General features: G+C 46.8%; 1 protein-coding gene across 1 annotated transcript in view; it reads left to right on the top strand.

Moving 5' to 3' along the window:
• Nucleotides 1-10,735, top strand: part of LOC134350885 (sialic acid-binding Ig-like lectin 10) — a 30,986-nt gene extending 20,251 nt beyond the window's left edge. Inside the window, exons 6-10 of the mRNA XM_063056679.1 lie at nt 4,713-4,994; nt 5,622-5,915; nt 6,850-6,946; nt 7,426-7,507; nt 8,276-10,735. Of these exons, the coding sequence (XP_062912749.1) occupies nt 4,713-4,994; nt 5,622-5,915; nt 6,850-6,946; nt 7,426-7,507; nt 8,276-8,464 (944 nt within the window). The 3' untranslated portion in view covers nt 8,465-10,735. The remainder of the gene's footprint in view (nt 1-4,712; nt 4,995-5,621; nt 5,916-6,849; nt 6,947-7,425; nt 7,508-8,275) is intronic.
• The last annotated feature ends 2,369 nt before the right edge of the window (nt 10,736-13,104 follow it).

The following is a 13,104-nucleotide window of genomic DNA, read 5'->3' as shown; positions in this document are numbered from 1 at the left end:
TACTGTTCAGGACAAATTTGACCCGTTTTGACATTTGACAGCAGCAAAAACATCCTAAATGCCATTTTTAGCTGAAATTTGTTGACTTTTCCTAAAGTGGCCCAAAATGTGCAGAAGTGTTATACTTCTGTGCAGGTGCTACAAATTTTTTGTATATTGAGGCTGTTCCAGGTCAAATTTGACCCGTATCTATTGGAATAGATTTTAGATCTCTGAAACATTAATTAAGGATTAATCACCCATTTATTAATGTCAGATAGGCTATTTATACATTCTAAATAGAGCTGTGGTTCAAAATTTGGTATAGACACTTGTTATGACGGTATTCTTGGGCCGGGTCAAAATTGACCCGGACCATACTGTGAAGGTATAGAATATGAACAGGTTGCCAGGGTTAATCAGGTTGATAAGCAGAGGGATCTTTGGATCCGTTTGATAGGGTGGTAAAGAAGGCGTGAGGCATGCTTACCTTTATAAACTTAGAGTTTGCGTTGCAGCTGTATACATTTTCAGTCTGACCACGAATGGAGTTTTGCATTTATTTCTGTTCACCGTATTACAGGAAGGGTGTTGAGGCTTTACAGAAGGTGAAGAAGAGGATGTTACCTGGATCAAGGACAGGATGGATAAATGAATTGTTTGCTCCAGAGACTGAGTGGAAACCTCAGAGCAAAAATAGGGAGTCGATACTTTTACCCAGGGTTGTAATGTTCAGTATGCATAGAAGGTGAGATGGCATAAATGCAGAGAGCCGCGGGAGTTGGAATGTTCTGCTAGGGGCGGTGGTGAAGATGGAGGTGTTTCAAAGGCGCTAAGATAAGCTTATGAATGTGCAGAGAATGCAGGGATATGGACGTTGTGTGGACAGAACAGGTTAGCTTAGTTCAGGATTTGGCTTACATGAGAATATAAGAAATAGTCGGAGGAGTCGGCCATCTGGCCCGTCGAGCCTGCTCCGTCACTCAGTAAGATCATGGCTGATCTGGCCATGGACTCATCTCCACCTACCTGCCTGTTCCCTGCAGCCCTTTATTCCACTGCTATGCAAAAAAAAAAAATGCAACCTTGTTTTAAATATACAGTGGAATGCAAACGTTTGGGCACCCCTGGTCAAAATTTTTGTTATTGTGAATAGCTAAGCAATTAAAAAATGACCTGATTTCCAAAAGGCATAAAGTTAAAGATGACACATTTCTTTAACATTGTAAGCAAGATTACTTTTTTATTTCCATCTTTTACAGTTTCAAACGTTACGTACCCCGTAACTGGGTTGCCAAACCAGCAGAAATGGACCACTTAGTTGAAGTCTGGATTACTGGAACTGAGAAAATTTTATTAAAGAAATAAGTAACACAGTCCTCTAATCGTAAGGATATAAATGCAACAGGTTAGCAATGATAAAACACACATGTATACAGAACTAGGGTAATAGGAATCAAACAAGCTCTATCGCAGTCTAGGGGTAAAATGATCAGTCTCAAGTGACACAGAGTTTAGTTCAGCTTAGTACAGTTCGCAGTAATCGCTGTTGTGCCGTTGGAGAGAGAGAGAGAGAATATGCAAATTCTGATTCAAACAGACCTTCGTTCTTTGCAGTTAGCTTTCGGGCGAACCCTTTTAATGTCTTCTGTGGTCACCGACTGTGACCCCTCCGTTCCGGATACGACCGTTCTTCCGCGGTGAACCCGGCACCCAGGCAAGGGCGGACACACACACCAGGTTCCCGCCGATCGTACCTTTTCACCCTGTGCGTCTATGGCCGGTTCCCGCGACCAGACCTCCAAACTCGCACCAACTTGTGGGGGCACACCGCTGTTCCAGGGTCTCGTTTTCTCGTGGTGTCGTGGTGTGTCGCTTGCCTTAGCGAACCTGTTCCTTTTATCCCCCTGCTGGGGTATCGCCTGTCCATCAAACTTCAAACAGTTCAGGTTCAAAGCAACCGGTCTGACAATACTCGGAACTGTGTCTCTTTTCGTTAATCTCTCTCCTCTCTCGTTAACATTTTGAACACTTCTCCATCTGTCTGTCTTATCTCTCTCACCAGCATCAATCTTCTGATAACTTGGTTTTCCATCACACAAAATAACAAAAAAGGTAAAGGGCCCGAGGCAAAAGTTTGGGGACCTTGCATGGTCAGTACTTAGTAACACCTCCTTTGGCAAGTATCACAGCTTGTAAATGCTTTCTGTAGCCAGCTAAGAGTCTTTCTATTCCTGTTTGGGGGATTTTCACCCATTCCTCCTTGCAAAAAGACTTCTAGTTCTGTGAGATTCTTGGGCGGTCCTGCATGCACTTCTCTTCTGAGGTCTATCCACAGATTTTCGATGACAGTCGGGGAACTGTGAGGGTCATGGCAAAACCCTCATATTGTGAATTTTGAGGTGTGTTTAGGATCATTATCCTGTTGTAGAAGCCATCCCCTTTTCACCTTTAGCTTTTTTACAGACGGTCTGATGTTTGTTTCCAGAATTTGCTGGTATTTAATTGAATTCATTCTTCCCTCTACCAGTGAAATGTTCCTTGTGCCACTGACTGCAACACAAGCCCAAAGCATGATCGATCCACCCCTGTGCTTAACAGTTGGAGAGGAGTTCTTTTCATGAAATTTTGCATCCTTTTTTCTCCAAACGTACCTTTGCTCATTGAGGCCAGAAAGTTGTATTTTAACTTCACCAGTCCACGGGCCTTGTTTCCAAAATGCGTCAGGCTTGTTTAGATGTTCCTTTGCAAACTTCTGATGCTGAATTTTGTGGTGAGGATGCAGGAAAGGTTTACTTCTGATGACTCTTCCATGAAGGTCGTATTTATGCAGGTGTCGCTGCACAGTAGAACAGTGCACCAGCACTCCAGAGTCTACTAAATCTTCCTGAAGGTCTTCTGCTGTCAAACGGGGGTTTTGATTTGCCTTTCTAGCAATCCTACGAGCAGTTCTCTCGGAAAGTTTTCTTGGTCTTCCAGACCTCAACTTGACCTCCACCTTTCCTGTTAACTGCCATTTATTAATTACATTATGAACTGAGGAAACGCCAACCTGAAAACGCTTTGTTATCTTCTTATAGCCTTCTCCTGCTTTGTGGGCATCAGTTATTTAACTTTTCAGAGTGCTGGGCAGCTGCTTAGAGGATCTTCCTCATCTCCACCCTGAATCTACTCCCCAGAATCTTGAGGCTATGTTCCCTAGTTGTCTCACCTATCAGTGGCAACAAATGCCTTGCCTCGATCTTACCTTTCCCTATCATAACTTTGTATGTTTCTATAAGATCTCTCATTCTCATGAATTGCAATGAGTGAAGTCCCAGTCAATAATCTCTCATCATGTCTAATCCCCGCACCTCTGGAATCAACCTGGTGAACCTCCTCAGCACCGTCTTCAAAGCCGGTATATCGTTTCTCAGGTAAAGAGACCAGAACTGCACACAGTACTCCAGGTGCGGCCTCAGCAGTACCCTGTACAGTTGCAGCATAATCTCCCTGATCTTAAATTCAGTCTATCTAGCAATGAAGGCCAACATCCCATTTGTCTTCTAAATAGCCTGCTGCGCCTGCAAACCAACCTTTGTGATTAATGCACAAACAGTCTGAAAGTCTTCCTGCACAGCAGCATGCTGCAATTTTTACCACTTAGATAATATTCTGCTCGCCACTTGCCTTCCAAAGTGGATGACCTCGCATTTACCAACATCGTATTCCATCTGCCACCACTTGCCCTATCTATATCTCTCTACGGACTCTCCCTGTCTTCTGCGCAATTTTCTTTTCCACTCAATTTAGTACCATCAGCAAAATTAGATACACTATACTGTACTCGGTCCCCTCTTTCATATCGTTAATGTATATCGTGAACAGTTGCGGGCCCATCACCGACCCCTGCTCACCACTGATCTCCAACCAGAGTAGCACCCATGTATCTGCTTTCTATTAGTTAAGCAATCCTCTGTTCATGCTAATACTGTCACAGTCCCGACCGTTAATTCCCCATTTTCTCCTAATTCCCTTTGATTGTGCCACGGTTCCGACCGTTAATTCCCCATTACCTCCTAATTCCCTTTGATGACGGCACACCTGGTTTTCATCAAGACCTGCAGCATAAGAAGCCCGGCTTTGCACCCACCAGTTGCCAGATCGTTGGTTTTGCCAGTGTGGTATTTAACGATTCCTGGCCGCTTAAAGATTGTGTTTTGCTTCAGTACCGAAATTTATCTGTGAAACTCAGTCTCTCCGGGTCACGATCAGTTTTCTAAGTTCTACTCCAGTTCCGAAGTTTACCTGTGAAACTCAGTCTCTCCGTGTCTGCCTCCTACCTTCCTGCTCTCCCTCCTGTTTGCCGTTCAACGCTCACGACCGCGTCGGCATCCTAACTAAATCTCCGTGCCTGTGTCCTGGGCTTGGATTGGCCTCATTCGTTGCAACAAGTACAGCACCACCAATTCTGTGATTCCTTATCTTGTGCATAAGTCTTTTATGTGGCACCTTATCGAACGTCTTCTGGAAATTCAAGTAAATAACTTCCATCTGTTTCCAATTTCCAGTATAAGTAGTTCAACGTAACGCCATGGGGCACAGGGACTGTTCCTGGGTCGTACTCTTCTACTTTCTATTTACATTGGAATGCATTGCAAAGGTGAAGTGGAAGTGATTGAAGAAAATCATTCAGGTGGTTGACACGTGGAACCTTGTGTTCTCAAGCTAAATTTTTTATTTGTTTGTATTAGACGCTCCACAGAATCTCTCAATCACTTCTCCCGAAAATGTGGATAATTTCTGGCTGAATATGAAGGAGGGGATTCCTATGTCGATCCTCTGCTCCGTCCAGAGTTTCCCAGCATCTAACCTGACATGGAGACATCTCGGTGTCACACTGCACACAACAAGTTCCAGTAATGAGCTGTGGCTGGAGCTCCCTCATGTGACACCCCAGCAGGCCGGAGTCTATCAGTGTGTGGCAGAGAATGAACACGGGACAGCAGAGAGGGCCATCACCCTCAGCGTGGAGTGTAAGTGGATGCATTGCTACATCTTTAAGTTCAAATGCAAAGTCAGTGGACTATTTATCCTTCGCTAAACAATACATACTCAGTGGTCACGTTATTAAGTACGAGTACATCTAATCAGTGAATCATGTGGCGGCAACTCAATGCAAAAAAGCGTGGTTAACAGGTTCAGATCAAATATTGGAATGGAGGAGAAATATGATCGAAATGACTCAGTGCAGAATGATTGTTGGTGCTAGACAGGGTGAGTTGAGTATTTCAGAAACTGCTGATCTCGTGGAATTTTCATGCATAAAAGTCTTTAATGTTTACAGAGAATGGTGTGAAAGCCAAACATAAAAAAAACAATGAATTGCAGTTCTGTGGGTGAAACCGCTTTGTTAATGAGAGGTAAGAGAACAGCTAGACTGGTTCTGTCTGACAGGAAGTGGACAGTAACTCAAACAATCACACGTTACAGCAGTGAAACGCAGTAGAGCAACTCCGACTGCAGAGGAGGGGGATCCAATGCATTAAAATGGAGACAGCCTTAGTTTACAGAGAATGGCACAGCTGAGGCTTCATAGTTACACTGTACCATTACAATACATTGGTGCTACCAACATCTACTGCCGGTTTGTTTCTTTCCAGATAAGCCTGAGATTTCTCCGGATTCAGGATGCACTCGGACCCCGGAGGTCATCTCATGTGTGTGTGCAGCCAGATCGAACCCACCCGGAGAGCTCACCTGGCACCTCCCCCTCACCAACCTCAGTGGGAACCGGACGCACGGTCGTTTCCAGACGTGGCAGGTGGAAGACGGGCATCTGGTGACTGGCTGTCTGACCTTGGGTGTGGGTGAGGGAGAGGAGGATGTGACCGCCTTCTGTACAGTCCGAAACCAGCATGGAGAGGTCATGTTCACTGTGTCCCTGTGGATGAAAGGTGAGAATATCTCTGAGGAATACTCTCCATTCAGTAGAGTGCAGCCTCAACATCAGCAATTCCCTCCGTCCTCCATTCGAGCTCCATCTGAACGAAGTCCGCCTTCCTTCCCAGCTGGATGGGGAAGATCGCACGGCCAGAAGGGAGTTCATTCTAGCGTCTCAACCCCTATAATGGTCATCGTCGCATTGCTAGTAATGGGATCTTGCTCTGTACAGTCTGGCTGCCCTGCTTCCCTCAGGACCAGATGACAACCATACATCACAAGCTGAGGAACACATTGGGATGGTGAAATGTGCCAGTGAGATGGGAATCGCACTCTCCACTCTCCTTTAAGACCCCACTGCCCTTATCCGAGACTTAGCCATTTCCCTCAATGTGCTGAGGACAAAGCCCAAGTAAAATGAACACACGGTTCTCTCTCCCAGAAAACGACGGCAATGCTGTGAATACAGTGAAAAGCCAAAAGTTCTGGATTTTCCATTAGAATCAGAATCAGAATCTAGATTGATGTCACTGGCAGATGCCATGTTTTGGGACAGGAGCACATCGCAATACACAATAAGATATATATAGATAGATATATAAAGAGAGATTAAATTGCATGTAGTGCGAAAGAGCAAAAAAAAGTGAAAATTATAGTGAGGCAGAGTGTGTCCAGGCTCCTATGCCTCTTCCTTGATGGTAACGATGAGAGGAGTGCATGGCAGTGGTGATTGGGGGGCGAGGGTGTCCTGAATGATGATGCCAACTGTTCAGGCATCGACATTTGAAGCTGTCTTAGATACGGGGGAGTCCAGCGCTTGTGATGGTGCTGAATGTGCAACTTTCCACAGCTTATTCCGATCCTGTGCAGTGGCCGATCCATAAATGAGAAAGGGTGTGATTTGTTCAGAGGACTATTCTGAAGGTGTCCTGTTGGTTGCTGTTACAGGTGGGGTCTCTGCTGTTTGGATGGCAGTGTTACTCACGAGCAGCCTCATTCTCAGCACGCTACTGGCCGGACTCTTCGTCTACAGGTGCATCCAGAAGTAAGAAGAACTAACTCCTTACAGTTAGCATCTGTTTGTTATACATAACTTGCATAATAAAACTAACCAACCTAAACAAAGAGAGCTCCAGATCCAAAAGCACAATGAGGGAGACTGGGAATTCCCTGTCTTCCAGTCTGGTCCTTGTCATCCCGTGGTCACACAGCGCTTGGGTGGTCACACCTTGATCAGTGGCCAGTTGTCAGCACCACAGGTGAGGCGTCCAAACGAAGAAGGAAATTACGAAACTTTCAGATATATTCTTCTCTCTTGGATGTCTGTCTCTCGTTTAAGACAGGGGATGGGAAAGGAGAACGGAGAGAATGGAGGAGGAGGGGCAGAGTGGTGCCACTCCACAGCCTCGGCCGAGGATTTTGTGCCAAATGGTCTAGACGTCACAATGATGTGAGATCGGGGTGTGGGTTTGGCTGACACTCTGTGATGTTCTGTAACCCTGGGCCGACATTCTGCTGTTCCAGAAGGGATAGACGGACCAAGGAGAAGGACTTGGAGATCTTGGACACCACCGTCAGCTCCAGTGCACGCTTGACCACACCTAAGGTACAGGTCACAGCTCAGCCGAGTAAAGGTCAGGACATCGGGAGCACGGCGCTGCGGGAAGGCATTGAGGGGAAAGTGTCGCACTATGAATGCGGGTCTGCTCACAGACTACCATGGTGCAGGAGGAGTGGGGTTTGGGTGCATGGGTGAGTGAATGAGGGAGGGAGAGCGGGGGAGGGAGCGAGAGAGACGGAGGGAACGGGAGGGAGGGAAGTAAAGAGACGGGGAGAGAAAGAGGAGGAACAAGAGAGTGGATGAGTGATATAGACAAAGATGAGAATTTTTTCAGAGCATTGGGAGGAGAGAGCGTAACTGAAAGAAGAGATGAGGGAGAACGTACAAGACTATTGTATCCACAACAGGGTTCTAGCCTGTTATTCGCAGCCTGTTCACTAGCCAGTGTTCGCAGCGTGTAAATGCCCTCGTCCTCGGTGCTCAAAGTTTAAAGTAGATTTATTATTAAAGTACATATGTCACCACATTCTATCCTGAGGGATTCATTTTCATTCAAAATAAAAAAAAACAAAGAAACAAAATAGAATCAATACAAACTCCACACATCATTGACGCAAACAGCAAAAAAACAACAATCTGCAAATAGAAAATAACAAAAGTAACAATAAACAAATAAGAAATAAATATTGAGAACCTGAGTTGTAGAGTCCTTGGAAGTAAATCCAGAGGTTGTGGACTTAGTTTATTGATAAGGTGTGAGCAGTTCAATGGTGTTTGATGAACAATTGAGATTTGCTTTTATTTCTGCCCCAGGACACGGAGAGGCAGAGGACGAGCCGCATCCCACAGGAAGTTACAACAGTAATGTCCGTTGGAGAGGGGGAGGAGTGTGGCCCGGTGTACGCCAGCCTGCGGGAGCTGCCGGGCGGTGGGGGCCCTCAGCGCAGGGGGGAGACGGTCATATACGAAGAGCTGCGCTTCCAGTCAATTGGGCCAGTGTGAAGGGTCGCAGCGCCGGTGGACGGGGTGGGGGAGTGACTGGGAGCACGGCACAGAAAGTCTTCCGGTACTCAGGGGAGACGGCAAATGGTGTAGGGAGCGCTGCAGCCAACTACATAGTAAGATCCCACAAAGCACAGGATCCCACAGACCCAAGTTATCAACTACTTTCTAATATTGTTCATTGATATCAAAGGAAATTGGAGACTCGCTGACACGGACAAATAAAATCTCATTTCCTCTGTTCCAGGGTGGGGGGCGTAGGAGTGTGTTGAGGAGACAGCATCGCTCAGGGAGCGCTGCTCGTGTGTGGGGGGAGCTGGTGAGGAGGGAGTACAATGGAGAGGCCGTGAAGAGGTTGCGCCACGTTGTGGAAAGGGTGAGAGGAGAGAGCACTGTGTTGCGAGAGGGGCGTTGAGGAGGGTGCATCGTGCTGTGAGAGGGACGGTGAGGAGGGACCATCACGTTGTGGGAGAGGTGGTAAGAGGGAGCCCGCCTTGTGGGAGAAGAGGTGAAGAGAGAGCTCCGCGCTGTAGGACGGGCGGTTAGTGCCACGCTGTGGGAAGGCAGGTGAGGAGGAAACGTCGCGCAGTGGGCAGGGAGGTGAGGGAGCACTGCTTTGTAGGAGGAGAGGCGATCTGTGTCCACCCTCGCTGCTGTGGCGTGACTACTGCGCTCCCCACGTGACAACGGTGAGCGGACCCCAAAACATCCGAGTACGAGGTGGGGATGTAGAGATAAACTGGGGCTGTCCAAGATGACTGCTGGGTCACTGTACTGATCTCTGCCAGGTTACCTCCTCCTGCTGGAGTCATAGACGGAGGCAGATTAAACGGGGCTGTGAGGAGGACAGAAAACGTGGGGGCGGGGAGTGGGTGTAATGTACAGAGACAGGCCTAGACTCTGCAGCTCCAATATCATTCGTGACTATCCGGTTTGTCAGGAAAAAAGAAACGGGAAGACAAAGATTTTCTTCGTAAAATAATGATATGTTTTCAATGCAGACATTTTTTTACCCAGGGTTAGGGAATTAATGTTTAATTTTATTCTCCTTACTGTAGGAAAGAGTGAAGATGAGGTTTGTGAGGACGTTGTCAGGACTCATGGGAATGAGTTATGGAGAGAGGATGAACAGGCTGAGATTTGTAGCGTAGGAGAACGAGGTGTGATTTTATGGAGGTGTGTAAATGTATGAGGGGCACATGCAGAGTCTAAGATGAAAGGGGGAGATTTATTGGGAACTTGGGGTGGCATCTTTTTCACCTAGAGGCTGATCCATATATGAAACGAGCTACTGGAGGAAGTGATGGAGGGAAGATGCCTGGACAGGTACATGGACAGAGGGATATGGGCTAAAGGAGCTTGGATGGTACTCTTGGTTGGCATGGACAAGTGGGGTGGAAGGGCCGGTTTCCCTAACTTGTGACTCGATGAAAGTTTTTATAGTTCACTGTGCACAGGTTGCTGATGGTTAAAATACTGGGCATGTTGAAAGGAAACACTGCATTGGCGCTAATTGTATGGGGATCCAAGTTCAAAGGCAAAGATATCTTGCCAAAATCATGCGTGGTCCTGAAACATTGACCAGTTTCTCCTTGCACAGAAGGTGCCTGGCCAGTTGGGATATTGCAGCCAGCTCTGGGCTCCCTGTGAAGGGGAGTCTACTCGCGGAGTGGTGGGGGCTCAGACACTGCCTGTGTTCAGTGGCAGTACTGATTGGTTGGATATTAGTGGAATTGGTGGGTTGGGGTTTGGAGAGGGAAGTGTTGATCAGGTCAATAACGGAGACGGTCTTGTCCTGATATTACGGGTTATGTGGTCTTCTGCTACTGTAGCTCACCCACTTCAAGGTTTGAACTATTGTGCGCTCAGTGATGTTCTTCTGCACACCACTGTTGTAGTTCGTAGTTATTTGAGCTACTGTCGCCTTCCTGTCAGCTGAACCAGTCTGCCCATTCTTCTGAGTCTCCCATTAACAAGGCATTTCCCCCCACAAAATTGCAGCTCACCACTTTTTATTTTCTTATTTGTTTATTTTTCACACCACACGTGAAACTCTAGCGACCATTGTACATGAAAATCCCAGGAGTTCAACAGTTTCTGAGATACTCCACCCACCCTGTCAGGCACCAATAATTATTCTCCAGTCAGTCACTTAGATCACATTTCTTCACCACTCTGATGTTTGGTGTGAAACTCTTGACCATGTCTGTATGCTTTTAAGCATTAAGTTGCTGCCAGATGATTGGATGTCCCTAATAAAGTAATCGCTGAGTGCGTGTTCCATGGAGGATTTGTCCAATGTTACATTTATTAAGAGTGGGATTCTACTGGAATTTTTTCCTCTCCTTGACAATGCAGCTCATTGTGTCCATGATTCTAATGTCAACATGTCAGGCCACCTGTCCTGTTCCTGTCTGGGACAACTTCTGTTGAAATGTGCTCAGTGAGGCAGAGCACATGCTTCAGTCCAACGACTGTGCATTTTCTCTCTCTCAGCCACAACAGGTCCAATTTATGTAGTGCTTTTGGCACTGCACGATGCCCTTAATGTCAGAAGTCAAAGCTTTTTTCTATGTCAAAGTACACATGGCCTGGCTGGTGGGGGTCTTTGACATGAATGCTGTTTTCTTTTGGCAGCGCTCCATGTAAGCTTGCCCATTGGTGTGTGATTAATCATGGCATTGTGAGATGTTGCCTCTTGCTGAGAACTTGCAATTGCTTAGTGATGGACACAACCAACCTTGTGTGACCAGAAGTGTCTACCAGGCATATGGATAATATCTGAGTTTGCCCAGGGCCACCTTGGCTTTCCTGATGCACCCTGTCCAGTCCCATCCAAGGGGATTAGGTGTGGGAAAGTGGGTGAGTTGCATTGATCTGACCATGGGTTCAGAAGCCAGGTTGATCACTTCCAAGGGAATGGATCTTGAGCAATGTCCTTTCCACATCACTCTACTCAGTGTTATTACCCTGTCCCAAATTTTGCCACAAATTCTCCCACCAAAACTTTGATTTCCAGAGATGAGGCATCAAAGGTTATTGCGGGAGATAACACATGAAGTCAGGTGGGCTGGCTAATGGGAAGCAAGGAGAGGACTGATTAATCTGGTCAGGAAGATGTGTGCCAGAAAGGGCAGTGCTGCAGCCTTGAATTTTTCACATCAGTGCCAAAGCAAAAACTAAAGCATTTGCTGCAACATTCAGCCAGAAGCACCGAGTGATTTATCAACCTTGTCATCCTGCAGTGGTTCCCGCCTGAAGGACACCAGTCCCAAGCAGACAACCACTTCATCCTCCTGCAGTGTTCTCCAGCAGGATCATCATAAATCCCGTGCAGGTGATCTACTTCACCCTCCTGCAGTGGTCACCACCAAGACACCAGTCTTCAGCCAGTTTGGTTGACTCTACAATATCAACAACATATGGAATTGGGTACAGAAAAACCATGGTCCCTGATGACATCCTGGCAATGTTACCAATGCCTTGTGATTCAGAGCCTGCCACCTCCTTAACCAGCGAGATCCAGTACAGCTACATCACTGACATTTATCCAACAAACTACCTGAGTAGATCCTATCCACATTAAACAGGACAGTATATCCAAATCATTTGGTATATTTAAAGAGGAGATTGATGGGAACTTAATTAGTGAGGGTGTCAAATGTTATGGGGAGAAAGGGAAAAGAATGGGGTTGAGAGGGAAAATAAATCAGCCATGAATGAATGAAGGAAAAGCACGATGGGCTGAATGGCAAAATTCTGCTGCTAGGCCTTATGGTCTGTCACATCATGGTGGTGGGAGATGAATCATCTCAGTTACAGGATGTCTCTGTAGGGATTCCACAGGATGGTGTCTTGGGTCCAAACATCTTCACTGCTTCATCAATGACCTTCCATCCATCAGAGGGTCAGACGTGATAAATGCACCATGTTCACCATTCGCAAATCCCCAGGTAATGGAGCAGTCCACAGCCAAGCGCTGGGCAACACGCAGCCTGGGCTGATATGTGGTGACCATGTCATTTGCCATCTAAGTTCCGGGCAGTAACAATATTTAACAGGGGAAAAATCAACCATTTCTCTCTGACATTTAAGAGCAATGCTGAAATCAACTCCTCCACTGTTGATCTCCTTGGTAGTGGTTCCCCCTGACCAGGAACTAAACTGGAGTAGTCACATACACAGTGTGGCTACAATCACAGGTCGGAGGCTGGAAATCCTGTGGTGAACAACTCTCCTACTAACTCCCCAAGCCTGTTCCCCTACCCACAGGGCTAAAGTCAGTAATGTGATGGGACACTCGCTGCTTCCTGGATGGAGTTAGTCTATGCACATGACATCCACCACATTACCTTTCTCCTATCAACAGATCAAGTGTCAGGAGTGCAATGAGACATTCCCCCCTGCCAGGGTGGAGTGGGCTTGACAACACTTGAGAAGCTCCTCACCATCTGAGACACAGAAGCCCACTCGATCAACTACCCATCTACGGCCGATCACTCGCTCCACCACTAATCGGCTCCTCACCCACCAACGCTCGGCTCCTCATCAACAACTGCCCACTCACTCCACCACCAATCGGCACCTCATCCACGACCGTTCTCTCCCACCCACTCTCTCCCCTCTCTCCCTGCCTCTCC

This window comes from Mobula hypostoma, chromosome 8 (genome assembly GCF_963921235.1).
Source record: "Mobula hypostoma chromosome 8, sMobHyp1.1, whole genome shotgun sequence".
NCBI classification, from domain to species: Eukaryota; Metazoa; Chordata; class Chondrichthyes; order Myliobatiformes; family Myliobatidae; genus Mobula; species Mobula hypostoma.
The sequence above is the reverse complement of the archived record's forward strand: the minus strand, read 5'-3'. Positions and strand labels throughout refer to the sequence as shown.